The sequence below is a fragment of the Bubalus kerabau genome, chromosome 4 (genome assembly GCF_029407905.1).
Source record: "Bubalus kerabau isolate K-KA32 ecotype Philippines breed swamp buffalo chromosome 4, PCC_UOA_SB_1v2, whole genome shotgun sequence".
In the NCBI taxonomy this organism is placed as follows: domain Eukaryota; kingdom Metazoa; phylum Chordata; class Mammalia; order Artiodactyla; family Bovidae; genus Bubalus; species Bubalus kerabau.
The window spans coordinates 152,783,868-152,799,391 of NC_073627.1; the positions used below are offsets into that span (position 1 = coordinate 152,783,868).

The window sequence follows — 15,524 nt, forward strand, 5'->3', positions numbered from 1 at the left end:
GGGATTACCTCTCTATCACAGACGCCTGCTGTAGCTCCAAGATCATGTCTTCACACAACTGTACTCAAGGCCCCCCGCCCAAAAAAAAAGAGTGGGGTATTTCCCCTTTTATTATGGTGGAAAAGTTTCCCAGCAACTTTCTGGCAAAATCCCCCTAATGTCTCATTGGAGAGAAGTGGGCCGTGTAATGAAGCTAGCCTAAAGATCCGAGTGACTGGGAAGGGAGATGACATTGCTTTTAGGGTCTTGTCTCAGTCATGGACACCCCAGGATGGAGCACTATATTGTTCTTTATCCTGTTCACGATGCTAATTGTCTTGCTATTTACACTGTTTGCTGAACTCATGGTAGATAAGGTGCAAGTGGGAAAGTTTGAAGAAAACTTGAGAAGCTGTAGAACTGCAGACATGTTTATTCTCCACTGACTGATGCAGCAGCCGTAGCAGTAGACACTCTATATTTTCTCCTCTGGTGGCTAACCCAACAGACACAGCCATGAGGTAGCAATAAATGCTTTCTAGGTGGAGCTCACATATCTGAGTACCCCACACAATCTGTGACCAAGTGAGTACTTAATGAAGGGCATGTGCAGTACTGTAAGTGATCTCAGCCGTTACAGTCATTATTTACAAAACGTGGGGCGAGAGAGCCTGAATATGCCATCTTAGCTAATTTGCTCTTTCCCTACAAACACTCTGGAGTCTTGAATGTAGCTGGGGACCTGTTGGCAAGCCAGAAGACAACACCTCTGCAAAGTAAGCAACAAGCTCTGCTACACTGTCCACAGTCCTTTCTCTTGTAAGATGGTATTCTCAAAATGCTTCTAGTTTATCACCATGGCTTATAATACTTGCTGCTTTGTTTTATCATTTAGGATTGCAAACCCATTTCATGGTGGCTTTGCTTACTCATGTACATTGAGTTGGAGGGAGGTGAGTACCAGCATCAGTGTTGCTAATCACTGATGTTGGGCTTCATATTTGTAATCCTCATGGTTGCAAAGTGGCTGCTGCAACTCCAAGTTCTACATTTTCATACAAGGCAGAAAGATGAAAGAAACTGTGCTGAAATTTGCATCAATCTTTTTCATCAGGAAAGCAAGAAAGTTTTCCCCAAATCCTTTCAGCAGACTTCAATGCAAGTCTCATTGGCCAAAAGCTTCTGACATGACCATTCCCCAATGTCAGATAGTTTGATGGGACAGAGTTGATACTTCTGGCCATGGTCCTGGAAGACAGTCAGAGAAGAAATGGCCAGTGGGCCCTGTGGGACATCCACACCTCTCCTCCTGTACCTGCCATTTCCTTTGGACTGTGAGCTCTCTACGAGCAAGGATTTGCCTTGTCTGTGTTCATGAATTAGAGTCAGTTACACAGGAGCCATGTGGTAAGTAAACAGGGTGGTATGTGCAAAGCACCAGTCCTAATGAACCTGTCATGAATAATGGGCATGTTAAGCCCCTACACGACCCATCATGTGTCTCAAACATGTTCAGTCCTCAATCTGTGTTTGTCAAATGGATGCTGAGAGCACACATGATGGGTTTTCACTCCTTTCTCCCTACTCTCCTTGGTCTCATGAACACATCTAGGAGTATAGGGAAACTGTATATCTCACTGGGAACATCTGTAGGAGGACCTCATCTCTGCAGCAACAGCCCATCAGAAGCAAAGCAAGTGTATATCACCAGCTCTGCCACCTTCATGAACTGAAGCCCTGGGCAGGTTATTCGACCTCTCCAGGCTTCAGTTTCAATGATGCAGATGAAAGCTAATGACTTGAGCCTCTTCCAGTTGTGGAGATTAAATGACAGATAACAGTTCAATCCCTGGGTCAGGAAGATTCCTCTGGAGGAGGGCATGGCAACCCACTCCAGTATTATTGCCTGGAGAATCCCATGAACATAGGAGCCTGGTGGGCTACAGTTCATGGGGTCACCCAGAGTCAGACATGACTGAGCTACTGAGCACTCACTCAATGTGACAACTGCCTGGCCCAGTCTGAGTGTCCAATCAATGCTTCTTTTTAAGACTAGTTCATCTTCTGAAGAACCCACAGTCCAGGTAAGACCTCTAAAATTGTGTCCTTTGTGAAAGGGGTGGAGGTTAGGAAAGCCAGAGACTAGATGTACAGAGTTACAGGGCTGGTAGGGATTAGCGAGGACTCAGTTCCACATACTGTGGGTGAAGAAACAGGAGAGAGGCTAGTAGTCACTGCTTATAATCACCCAGCTCATAGACTGTGAGCTAGATAGAGGCAGGCTTCCTGTTCCTCACTCAATCCCACCAAATCCTAAAGCTGAAAGTATGCACATGAGGTGGACTGGATTCCAGTTATGTTTATCTTCTAAGTTAGGCAGAGTCAGAAAACTCTTTCAGTAAAGATCTGGAAAGTAAATATTTAAGACTTTGTAGATCAAGTACGGCTTCTATTACATATTCTTGGGCTTCTCTTATGACTCAGAAGGTAAAGAATCTGCCTGCAATGCGGGAGACCTGGGTTTGATCCCTGGGTTAGGAAAATCCCCTGGAGGAAGGGCCAGTATTCTTACCTGGAGAATCCCCACGGACAGAGGAGCCTGGTAGGCTACAGTACATGGGGTCGCACAGAGTCGGACACAACTGAACAACAAAGCACATTACATATTCTTGCTTTTTTAATTTGTTTTTTTGTTTTTTACAATGCCTTAAAATGTGAAAAATATTTGTGTCTTGTGAGTTGTACCAAAAATAAGCTGTGGGCTGGATTTCCCTGGCAGGGCATGGTCTGCCACCTCCCTGCTAATTCGTCCTGGGGCCCCGAGTGTCTGGAGGCCCCTTACACCTTCCATCCTCTGAGGAAAGCCCAGCTGTGTCTATTGTGACTGCATTCCATGCCTGTTCTAGAAGCCTGGCAGGGGCTGGCCATCTGGGAGAGGCAGACAGCTGTGGACGCCATGGAGGCCCTGAGTGCGGTACTGTCCTGCCCCGTGTGCATGGAGCTGTTTACGCCCCCCGTGCTGCTCCTCTCCTGCTCCCACAACTTCTGCAAACAGTGCCTGGAGCTGATCTTGGTGTGCCAGAACTGCACCCACGTCAACGGACAGTTCTGCTGCCCAGTGTGTAGGAAAGTAAGAGAGGCTTGGGACCCTTCTGCTGCTGACATAGCAGATTTCTTTCTGGTCAACACATCTTTGAATCTATGCAATAAAAGAGCTAAGGTTATTTGGCCTGCAAAATGAAGACTGTCTGGCCAGAACTCACATCTGTGAAGGGTTATCAGCAGATTTCTAGACAATGAAATGGCAATCCACTCCAGTATTCTTGCCTGGAGAATCCCATGGACAGAGGAGCCTGGTGGGCTACTGTTCATGGGGTCACAGAGAGTTGGACATGACTGAGTGACTAAGCACATCAGTGGATTTTGGGGGGAGCAGGCTTAGAAGACATGGTGGGACCCAGGATAGGAGCTACAGGAAGATATGCACTGTGGTTTAATGTTAGAAGGTTCTAATAGAACCGCCAAGAGATAAAATACACCAGCTTTCACTTATTCAGTATGTGCTGGGGTAGGGGGACATTTTCAAGCACCTGCCAGGGGCCTTGTCACTGTGCCAGGATCCCAGGGATACAGAGATGACAAGACACATCCTTGTAGGACCCAGTGGCTCTCTATACAGTGAGAGGCCCTTCAGTGGAGACACAAAAGACTGCAGAGGAGCTGACAGCTGGGGAGAGACTACAAAGCAGGGCAGATGAAGAGAGGATAGCAGATACCAAGGGCCTAAAGGGGGGCCTGCAGCCAGGTTGCTTAGAGTTGGTTAGTAAATAAGAAGGCTTTGGTGTGGAGTTGTGGGAGCTACCAGGGCACTTAGGGCATCCATTAGGAGGACAGGTCAGGGCATGTTGAAGGAGGTCTTACATGTCATGCAAAAGGCTTTCTTTGCATGCTGTCCTGTAAGCAGTGGGGCCAGGAGAAATGTTTAACCTGGAAAAGGTCATATAGCACTGGTGTTGAAACTAACTGTACTGTTATCAGCAGTACGTATTCTCACGGAAACTTGTTGGACAATGACTTGTGTGGGGTTTCTCTCCCCAGGTGGCACATAAGTACTGTGATTGGTGTTTCTTCAGGTCCTTTGGGTATTTGTGGAAGGAAGGAAGAAAATATAAAATGAATGGGTTGCAGGAAGAGGGAAGTTATGCAGTGTTCTGTGTCAGTAGGAACGGAGGGTAGGCCGATTGGAGAGGCAGGTGCTGGCTCTCCAATGGTAATCAACTGAATATGGGGGCTAGGGTGCCAGTGAGGAGGTTGTGTGTGAGAGAGTGTGTGTATAGAGCTGTGGGGCAGCAGTTCAAAAACACCAGATGCTTAGATTTACTTATGCTTTTCATTTTGTAGCGATGGCTAGCCTGGGGTTTAAACTCAGGACCGGCCCCTCTAAAGATGAATTTTTTTTCTCTTCCCAGAGGGACCAGGGAAATTCTGAGCAGGGTGTAAACCTTTTAGAAATGGCATGCTGGCTGAGGAGGGCTGAGAAGCCCAGCTCCTCGGTCTAGAGAGAGGGATAATCTGGAAGAAAAAAAAATATGTTAACATTTACTATATAAGGATTACGGGCAAGATAATCTCTAAATTTAAGACTGCCCACTTTATGGAACCCCCTCCCCAAGCTTAAGTTGCTAAGTTCCTTCCATCGTGTCCGACTCTACGCGACCCCACAGACGGAAACCCACCAGGCTCCCCCATCCCTGGGATTCTCCAGGCAAGAACACTGGAGTGGGTTGCCATTTCCTTCTCCAATGCATGAAAGTGAAAAGTGAAAGTGAAGTCGTTCAGTAGTGTCCGACTCTTAGCGACCCCATGGGCTGCAGCCTACCAGGCTCCGCCGTCCATGGGATTTTCCAGGCAAGAGTACTGGAGTGGGGTGCCATTGCCTTTTCCCTCAAGCTTAAGTAGGCACTTTTTTTCAAAGAAGTAACTGAGAATTCACTGTAACAATAATGATAGTAATTCCTTTAATGCATATTCCCAAATAGGAATCTAAGCATTTCTGGGGAGAATGGGCTGGATTTCTATTTGCAGATAATGAAACCGAGGCTGAAAATTCAAGTCACGATGTTTAAGTTCACCCACCTTTTTTCCCTTGAGGTATAAAATACACACAGTAAAGTGTGTGATGCACACATCTGAGGTATTTGTTGTTGTCGTTTAGTTGCTAAATTGAGGACATCTGAGGTACACTTTGTCCCAATAAAGCACATATGTATATTTCCATATAAGCCCCACCCGGACCAACATCTAGAACATTTTCTTCACTCCATGTGCGTCCACCCACCACACACACAAGACACTGTTAAGACTTCTTTTACCATGGGTTAGTTTTGCAGAAGAGACAACTGGGTCCAAGAAGAGTTTAGATTGTCTGGTTGGAAATCAGTGGCTATAGCTAGCACATTGGTTGTTTGGTGTCTATTCCCCTCTCTAGTATATAAACCCCTGAGGGTAGGGCCAGGTGCATTGTCCTGTTCACTATCACATTCCCAGCATGGCAGGTGCTTAATGAAAGTTTATTAAACAAGTGGAATTTAAGGTTATTGACAGATGAGTGGACTGCGATGGTACCTCAGGGTGGCAGGTAGCCTTGGCTTTTTTTCCTTGTTATTATTTGGGTATGACAAGACGAGCAGATCAGGAGATGACTGCCATTGACCCCAAGAGGAGGGGCCATACCACATCACAGCGGCCCACATGTGGAAATCAGAGTGGGTCAGGAAACAGGGGGATGGGGAAATGTGGACAAGAAAGACTTTTGTTTAGTTTCTGCAGGAAGAAAACAGGTAAGGTATGGTGAGAAGGCTTAGGATTGGCCAGCTTGAACAATTTCAGTGGCCTCTGGGACATGGGCTTGCCCCTAGATATCTAGTATCTGGCCCTGAATGGTTAGGGCAGTGGGTAGGGGAACAGCAAATATAAAGGAGGTGGTTGGGGTGTGGACCCCAGATTCGTCAGTTTGCATGTAAAATGAATGCCCCCAGGTGAATCCTTTACTGTCTCTAGGAACTGGCTAGCCAATGGGAAGGGTCTCATCCCAAGGCCCAGATGCCAGAACATCAGGACACAGTAAATAAAAGATGTGGCTAATATGCTTTGGTCTTCAATGCTTAATTTAGGCATCTTCTTGAGACTCCAGTCATGCTCTCCTCTGTCACCCCAAGGAGAGTTAGTCCTTCCTTCTCTGTGCTCCCCTATACATCCAAGCACACAGTCCTTTATGAAGGTCTGTCTTCCCACTGGCCTGAGTGTCCCCAGGAGACAGAGCAGGTGCTAACCAAGACTTACAAGGTCAAAGAAGGCAGATTCCTGCTCCATCTGATGGAGTCTGTGATGACTGCCTCTGTAGACAGTACACTTACTTGCTCAGGTGAGAGTGCTTTGGAGCAGGAGGAGATATTCTACAGGGATGAGGAGTCTTCACAGTCATTTCCTTTTGAAAGCCTGGAGGGGTGGCCTGGGCTGTCTTCCCGCTCACTGGTGTTTATGTGCAGGAAGGGCGGTGTCTCATCCTTCCCCATGACAATGTCACAGTTGATGATGGGAATTTGCCACAAGCTCATGCCGGTTCTGTGTTTTAGGTCATTTATTTGAGGGGAAGGGGAACAAACGGATTGCAGAGGAACATCTTGGCTGAAAACATACTGGAGAAGTTTAAGGAAGAACTTGAGATGCTTCACACCAAGGAGCAAAATCAACTGGCTCAGACATGTGAAAAGCATGGAGAAAGTGTGAATCTGGTATTCAATCACACTTTTAATTTTATTTTATTCTTGCTTAGCTACCCAATCTGTCAAATTACTCAGCAACCTATTGTTGAAATCAGATATTTGCTCAGGAGTATAGTAGAGGATTACTTTCCAGACAAATGCGCATACCAACGCTACCTTCATTCTTAGTGATGGAGCCCAGGTTTGGTGTGTGTGTGTGGTATTCAGTCAGGTAAACTGCAGCAAGATTAAAGGGACCACAGATAGACAGGCTCACATAGTTACAAAGAAGTTGCATGATAGTCAGATCTATGAGAATTTAGCTACCCACGATCACACAGAAAGAGAGGGTAGGGTAAGATGGGACCAGGAATCTGTCATTCCTCCTTTTGGCCACATCCCATTTGGAGAGCTGTGTATGACTCTGATGTTTAATCTTAAGCATGAGTTTTTGATACAATATGTCATATGAACTCTTTACTGTACTCTGTATGATGCTATACATGTTATATGTTTATACACACGTGTCTACAGTGTGATTTAAATAAAACCATGTGTACCCCCACTCTAATTCCATGTTCCCCAGCTAAGAGATCTTCACAGGTGATTTGATACATGTAATCTGCCCCTTTGGTAATAGTTTTAGGATGATCTCCATGTCAGATGTAACTCAGATATGAATCAGACATAACACCACTTTAGCTTTCATTCGTCACAGTCAACAAAGCCTGTACACAACCTTGAGACTGTTTGATTTCCCCAACAACCCTGGAGGGACAGAATGAGGCAGTTCCCATGTTTCACAGACTGTGCAGCACCAACCACCAGGTTTAGGTTGCTTTGATAATGGTCAGGGATGAACTAAGTTAGTGATTTCCTTGGAGAAGGTCAAAAGTTTTCCTGAGTCTTTATAATTGGCTCCAGCTTGAAGCTCTGAAGCCAACTCCCAAAGCATAGATGGAGCTCTGTGAGGGCTTCATCGCTCCAGGGCCCCCAGCACTTTAGGGCAGAATATCTAGGGTCTGTCCTCAGCGGGCAGGGTTTCTTTGTGAGTCGCCACCCTCAGCCACTTTCCTGGGCTGTTCTGAGCTCCACCAGCTTCTGCTCTGTTTCTTCCAGCCACCCCTCCTCGTGCAAGGACATAAATGGCATGTTTGGGGCAGGCTAGCTCAGGCCACTAAGTGGACCCAAGAGAATACAATGTGATTTGGTATTCTTGTTGAATTCTGCCTTTGAAAATCAGTTTCATTTATCACAAATTCTCAGTGGTTCTGTCTCACCCTCAGCAGTAACCTCCCTTTCTGAGATTCCAAGTTTTCACTAGTAAGTTTTCATTTCATTCATAAGGTTTCATTCCAAGGCTCCCATTAGCCAAGTGAAGGGGCCAGCAGGACAGTGAGGTCCTACTCAATCCCTTTCATCTAAAATAGGCCCAGTTTATCTTGAGCCTGTAGCAGAGTCAACTTTGTTAAAGTCTTTATGATATTATTGGTAGCTACCATGTGTATAATGTCTGCCGAGTGCCAGATTGCATACCAAGCATGTTCCATGCATCATATTTAATCTTTATAACAGCCCTTGGCTTGGCCAAGTTGGAATGACTTTGCTTCTAACCCCAGTTCTATCCCTTCATGGCATTGTGTCCTTGGGCAAATCATTTAACAGCTTGGAGACTTTTCAGCTTTCTCACCTGTAAAATGGACACATACTATCCAAATCAAAGGGTCATTATGAGGAGTCCAAGAAAAACCAAGTGTGGTATGTGCTTACTAAATTATCATTCAAGCATCCTGGTACTACCACCATCTCTGTCTTCCATACATCAAGCCTCCTGTGCAACTGACTTTTGATACCTGCTTAAGAATACATTCAGTAGCCTGAGGTTACAGAAGGTTCTGAGTGTGTAGGACTGGAACAAGGAGGGAAATAAGTGTCATTGACTTTTCTTTTGTCAATCAGATGTGCCTAAGTGATGAAGAACCAATATGTGGAATGTGCAAGCTCTTTGGGGACCACAAGACTCACCCAGTAGCCAAGATTTCTGATGCCTATGCAGAGAGGAAAGTGAACTTTGCTAAGGATATTCAGCTGGTGCTGCAGAAATCTGAGAGCGCGGCACAGGCAGTACAGGTATGGCTCATGTCTTTTCTCCAACAGCAGGGCAATATTTGGCTTCCATTCAAATGACTGCTGTTCTCTTAAGGACAATACATTAACAAAAGCAGTATTTAAATACGAGGGAGAAATTCTCTACAGAGTGAGTCTCCTTAAGTGTGTTGTGAAATATGTCAAGTTTTGAAATGTGCATGTTGAGAAATGGTTGAATTCTGTTTGCTTAAAGGGATTCCAAAATGATCATTTAATGGCCATTTTACTCTTTTGGGCTTCCCTGGTGGCTCAGCTGGTAAAGAATCCACCTACAGTGTGAGAGACCTGGGTTCTATCTCTGGGTTGGGAAGATCCCCTGGAGAAGGGAATGGCTACCCATACCAGCATTCGGGCCTGGAGAAGTCCATGAACAGTATAGTCCATGGGTCGCAAAGAGTCAGACATGACTGAGTGACTTTCACTTCACTTTACTCTTCTAAGATGACTAAGTAAGATGCATCCTAGCTTCTATGGTATATTTTCCTTATTTTATAACTTTCCCCCGCCCCCCAAAACTTAGATATTAGGAATCAATCTCTGGATACATTTGTCAAGAGAACAAAATTTTCTAAGTCACACACACACACACACACACAATGAAGACTAGATAGTCTTTGAGAAACAAATTCTAAACTTTAGCTTTTGTAGAGAAGGGACACCTGCAGAATGGCCAAGGCAGAGGCTGCTGGGGACTGGGCCACACTAGCCACCTAACATTTGGTATCATAGGTTGAGTCTCTGGAAACAGAAGCTGAGACAGAGTTTGGGGTACAAGATATCCAAGACTGCCATCTGTAAGAGTAGGAGGTAAATGAAACAGAGGAGAAGGCAAACTACACCACAGGCCTGACAAGCATTGCCTGATCCAGCTTTGCCCATTAGAGTACTCTATGTTGAGCTGCAATGGGCAGGCGACTGTAGGTCCTTTTGCTCAGCCTCCAAATGTAGGCTGATGTGGGAAGGGCACAGCAATCCCAAAGGATTTGACACCTGGAGGCTGGTCATACCTCGACAGGCAGTAAGTCCTCTCTGGAAAGGGGAATTGGGGCAGAATATCTCTGTCTATCATAGCTGACTTTTATAGATCTTCTTCTAAATACCAAATATTGGTTGAAATTGGATTTTTATTATTTCCTCATCTGATCCAGATAGAGTAACAAAGTCTGAATTTATTCTCCCTTCTGGAAAAATAAAACAAAATAAACAAAAATATATGGAACAACAGTTTTCAAGACACTGGACCTCAAGCAATAAAAGACACTAATCTCTGAGAGACAGGATATACACAAGATTAGCTCTACAGTTGCTACAACTTACTGCCTTGAGAGAGCTTGAAAGGGTGGAAAGAGGGAACCCAAGCAAAGCCTGGCAGATTCTTTGAATTTAGGAGATGGAACTGAGCCTCTGGGGAGGTCAAGACATTTCAAGTGCATAAGACAGAGTTCAGAGAAGAGAGCACTGCACAGAGAGACAAACCAGAGATCTGCAGAGAGTCTCCTTTGAGTGTTCAACAGAGCTCAGCACCTGTCTGTGAGAAAATTACCTTATGCCATGAAAGGCTCCACAGGAAAAGATTGAGGGCAGTGCTTGGAGCTCAAACAGAATCAGAACAAAGCCTGTTCCCACTAACAAGATTGGAAAAACTTGTAAATCATGAGACATTGAAGTGAGTACTCAGGAAGTCTTAGTCCCAGAATGAGCATGACTCCAGACTCACCTAACAAATAATGAAGTGAAAATGAAAGTGTTAGTCACTCAGTCATGTCCGATTCTTTGCGACCCCGAGGACTATAGGCTCCTCTGTCCATGGGATTATCCAGGCAAGACCACTGGAGTGGGTAGTTATTCCTTTCTTCCAGGTGATCTTCCCAACCCAGGGATCAAAGCCAGGTCTCCTGCATTGGCAGGCAGATTCTTTACCATCTGAGCCACCAGGGAAGCAAGCACTAAAAGATCATTTTTTCCAAGTAACTTAACTGTATCCTCCCAAAATATTAAGATTTATAGGAATGTAAAAATATACAACATCAAACAAGGTAAAAAATCACAATGTAAGACATCAAAGATTACCAGGCAAGCAAAGAAGCAGGAAAATATGACCCATAATGAAAATAATAATTTGTTGGTTTTTTTCAGTTGCTAAATTATATTTATAATTATAATTATTGTAATTGTAGTCCATATTTCAAAAAGTTAGAGACAAGGAAGATATAAAAAAGATTCAAATCAAATTTCTGGAGATGAGAGAAAAATACGCTTAGTGGGATTAACAGCAGGTTAGTCACTGAGAAGAAAAGCTTTGTGACATTGAAGACATAGCAATAGAAATTACTCAAAATGAAACCCAGAGAGGAGTGAGAATTTTTTTTAAAACAGAATTACTTAGCAGGGGAAGAGCTTCGTGTCCCAATATTTGAGTAATTGAAGTCCCTGAAGGAAATGACAGGGTGGGGGAAGGACAGGAAAACTATCTTAAAAAATAATGGCCAAATATTTACCAAACTTGATGAAAACTATATAAAAAAAATACATCCAAGAAATCTGACAAACATCTAGTAAAATAAATATGGCTAAAACTATACCAGAGTACATCATAGTCAAATTGCTGAAGCCAGTGATAAAGAGAAAATATTAACAGCACCCAAAGGTAAAAACACACACATATTTCACATGGAAGAACAAAAATAAGGATGACATCTGCTTTCTTGTTGGAAACAATCCAAGCATGAAGACAGTGGAGAAAAATCTTTAAAATATCAGTTTAAAAAAGTCAACCTAGAATTCTGTATCTAGTGAAAATATCTTTCAAATATGAAGACAAAATAAAAACACTTTCTTTCAAAAGCTGAAAGAATTCATCACCGGCAGATTCACACTATAAGAAATGTTATAGGAAGTCCTTCAGGCAGAAGGAAAATCTGAATCTAAAAGGAATAAAGGACACCAGAAATGGCAAAGAAAACTGTAAATATGTAAGATTGTTTTCATATTATTTAAATCTTTCAAAACACAACTCACTGTTTTTAAAATAACAATGTCACATGACGTTCATTACGTGTAAAAGTAAAGTACATGACAGTAATAGCATGAGCCTAGGAGAGACATCATGGAAGTACAGTACCATAAGGGTTTTATACTATATGTGAAGTGAGATGAAGGTAGACTGTGATAAGTTAAAGATGTGTGCTATAAGCCCTCAAGAAAGTGAAAGTCCCTCAGTTGCGTTTTATTCTTTGCAACGCCATGGACTAAGCATGCCAGGCTCCTCTGTTTATGGGATTTCCCAGGCAAGAAGACTGGAGTGGATAGACATTCCCTTCTCCAGGGGATCTTTCCGACCCAGGAATCAAACCTGGGTCTCCTGCATTGCAGGCAGATTCTTTGCCATTTGAGCCACCAGGGAAGCCCATAAGCCCTCAAGCAACCACTAAAATAATAAAGAGTTATTGCTAATAAGCCAGCAATGGAGATAAAATAGGATTATAAAAGATACACAATTAATCCTAAAGAAGGTAGAAAGAGAGGACGAAGGGAACAAAAACCAGATTGGGCAAATAGAAGCAAATAGCAAGATGATAAAATTCAAATCTAGCCATATCAATAATCACATCAACTGAAAATGGTCTAAACACTCCAATTAAAAAGGCTTTCATCATAGTGAAAAAAAAATCAAGACCCAACTCGGATAAATGTGCTTTATATGAAGACACAAATAGGTTAAAAGTGAAAGAATGGAAAGAGACATGTCATGCTAACATGAGTCAAAAGAAGCCAGAGTGGCTCTATTAACATCAGGCAAAGAAGATTTCAGGCCAAATAATATTAATAATACCAAGGAGAAAGAAGGTAATTTCATTTTCATAAATGGATCAATTAATCAAGAGAATAAAAACAGTCTGCAATGTTTATGCATTTAATAAGGAATCTTCAAAATATATAAAGCAAAAACCGATAAAACTACCAGGAGAAATAGACAAATCAATAATTTTCAATATCTTTTTCTTGATAACTGATAGAACAGGTATGCAGGAATTCTGCAAATATATAGCTTGAACAACATTGTTAATCAGGCCTGACTAACATTTATGGAACATTCCCCCCCAACAACAATAGAACACATTCTCAAGTTCACACAGCTCACCAAGATAGACCATAAAACAAGTATCAACAAATTTAAAAGGATTTGGGGCTTTCCTGTTGGCTCAATGGTAAAGGATCCTCCTACCAATACAGGAGACATGGGTTCAATCCCTGGTCCAGGAGGATCCCACATGCCATGGAGCAACTATGCCCGTGTGCCACAGCTATTGAACCTGTGTTCTAGAGTCTGGAAACCGCAACCACCGAGCCCTCAAGCCGAAACTACTGAAGCCCACACGCCCTAGAGCCTGTACTCTGCAACAAGAGAAGCCACCGCAGTAAGAACCCCGTGCACTGCAACGACAGTAGCCACCACTCACTGCAACTAGAGAGAAGTCTGCACAGCCGATAAATAAATAAATAAAATTATTTTTTAAACGTTTTTAAAAATTCAATTTATACAAAGTACGTTCCCTGTTTAGTTGCTAAGTCATGCCCAACTCTTTGTGACCCCATAGACTGCAGTGCACCAGACTTCCCAGTTCTTCACTATCTCCTAGAGTTTGCTCAAACTCATGTCTTTTGAGTCAGTGATGCTATCCAACCATCTCATCTTCTGTCACCCTCTTCTCCTCCTGCCTTCTATCTTTACCAGAATCAGGGTCTTTTATAATGAGTCGGCTCTTCTCCTCAGGTGGCTAAAGTACTGGAGCTTCATCGTCAGCATTAGTCTTTCCAATGAATATTCAGGGTAGATTTCCTTTAGGATTGATTGGTTTGATCTCCTTGCTATCAAAGGGACTCTCAAGAGTCTTCTCCAGAACCACTGGAGAATTCAAAAGCATCAGTTCTTTGGCATTTAGCCTTTTACATGGTTCAGTTCTCACATCTGTACATGACTACTGGAAAAACCATAGCTTTGACTACATGGACTTTCATTGGCAAAGTTGTCTCTGCTTTTTAATAGGCTGTCTAGGTTTGTCATAGCTTTCCTCCCAAGAAGCAAGTGTCTTTTAATTTCATGGCTGTGGTTACCATCTGCAGTGATTTTGGAGCCCAAGAAAATACAATCTGTTACTGTTTCCACTTTTCCCCCTTCTATTTGCTGTGAAATGATGGGACTGGATGCCATGATCCTAGTTTTTCAAATGTTGAGTTTCTCTGATGACAACAGAATTAAATTAGAAATGAATAACATACAGATTTTTGGAAATTTAATAACATGTATTGATTAACTCATAGGTCAAAGAAAAACCAAAATGGAGATTATAAAGTATTTTGCACTGGATAAAAATGAAAGCAAAACATATCAGTATTATGGGTTGCCACTAAAGCAGCACTTGGGAAATTTAAATTAGAAAATAATAAGACTTGGTATTACTGATCTCAGCTCCCACCTTAGGAAAGTGCAAAAAGAAAGAGTGAAGTAATCCAAGTAAGCAGCATAAAAGAAATAATAAAGACAGAGCAGAAAAAAATGAGCTAGAAAACCAAAAACAATAGAGAAAATAAACAAAACCAAAAACTAGTTCTTCAAGAAGATCAAGAGAATTAAACTTCTAGCCAGACTACTCAAGGAAATAGAGATGGCGAGAGGAGAGAGAACATTATTTACCAAAACCTGGAATAAGAGAGGTAACATCACTACAAATTCTATAGGTATTTAAAATACAATAGTCAAACTCTATGTTTAATGTTAAACTGCTCACAGTTTTTAAAGCCTTCCTTTTCCCTCTTCCCCTTCTGATCGAAATCTGGAAAAGTTGATAAGCAAACCTAAGTGCTTCCTTCTTTGGCACCTGCAGGACTTCAAACCACATAAGCCCAGCTTAGCTGTAGGAACCTTCCACAGCTCATAACCACCATAAAAATTCCAAACCAATCTGCTTTCTCTGCTCTTTAAAGCTATTTCAGACCTGGTTGGAAGCTGCCCTGCTCTCCTCCAGAAAGCTTCATTATGTAATAGCCCTTTTCATCACATCTTTGTGTGGTGACATCATCACTCTTCAGGTTTCTGAGGAGTGGCTCCAACAGATAATAAGGGACAACTGCAAACAATTTTATGGCAATAAATTTGACAATTTAGATTAAATTCTGTGAAAGACACAAATGATCAAAATTCTCCCAGAAGAAATGTTATAATAGCCATTTATCTGTTAAAGAAGTTAAATTTGTAGTTAAAAACTTGCTTGCATTAAAAACTCCAAGCCCATATAGGTTTGTTAATGATTTGACCAAACATTTAAGGAAGAAGCAATAACAAATATACACAAACTTCCAGAAAATTAAAGAAATGGGAATTTGTCCCAACTCTTTCTATAGGACCAGGGTTATCCTGAAGTCAGAACCAGGCAAAGAAAATTACATCCAATATCTTTTATGAACACTGATGTAATAATTCATTTAAAAATTTTGTAGATCATATCCAAAAATATACAAGAGGCCTAATACATTACAAGCAAAAGGGGCTTTATCTCCAGAATACAGTGCTAACATTCAAAAATCAATGTAGTCCACTATAATAACAAAAGAAAAATGAAAAATCATACGATT

The 15,524-nt window shown here is 42.4% G+C and overlaps 1 protein-coding gene across 1 annotated transcript; it reads left to right on the top strand.

Annotated features, from left to right (window-relative positions):
- Positions 1-643: 643 nt before the first annotated feature.
- Positions 644-13,371, top strand: LOC129651693 (tripartite motif-containing protein 54-like). Its single transcript, XM_055580308.1, has 4 exons — positions 644-755; positions 6,615-6,773; positions 8,703-8,873; positions 13,216-13,371. The coding sequence occupies exons 2-4, from the start codon at positions 6,705-6,707 to the stop codon at positions 13,258-13,260; spliced, it is 285 nt and encodes a 94-aa protein (XP_055436283.1). The 5' UTR covers positions 644-755; positions 6,615-6,704; the 3' UTR covers positions 13,261-13,371.
- Positions 13,372-15,524: the final 2,153 nt, after the last annotated feature.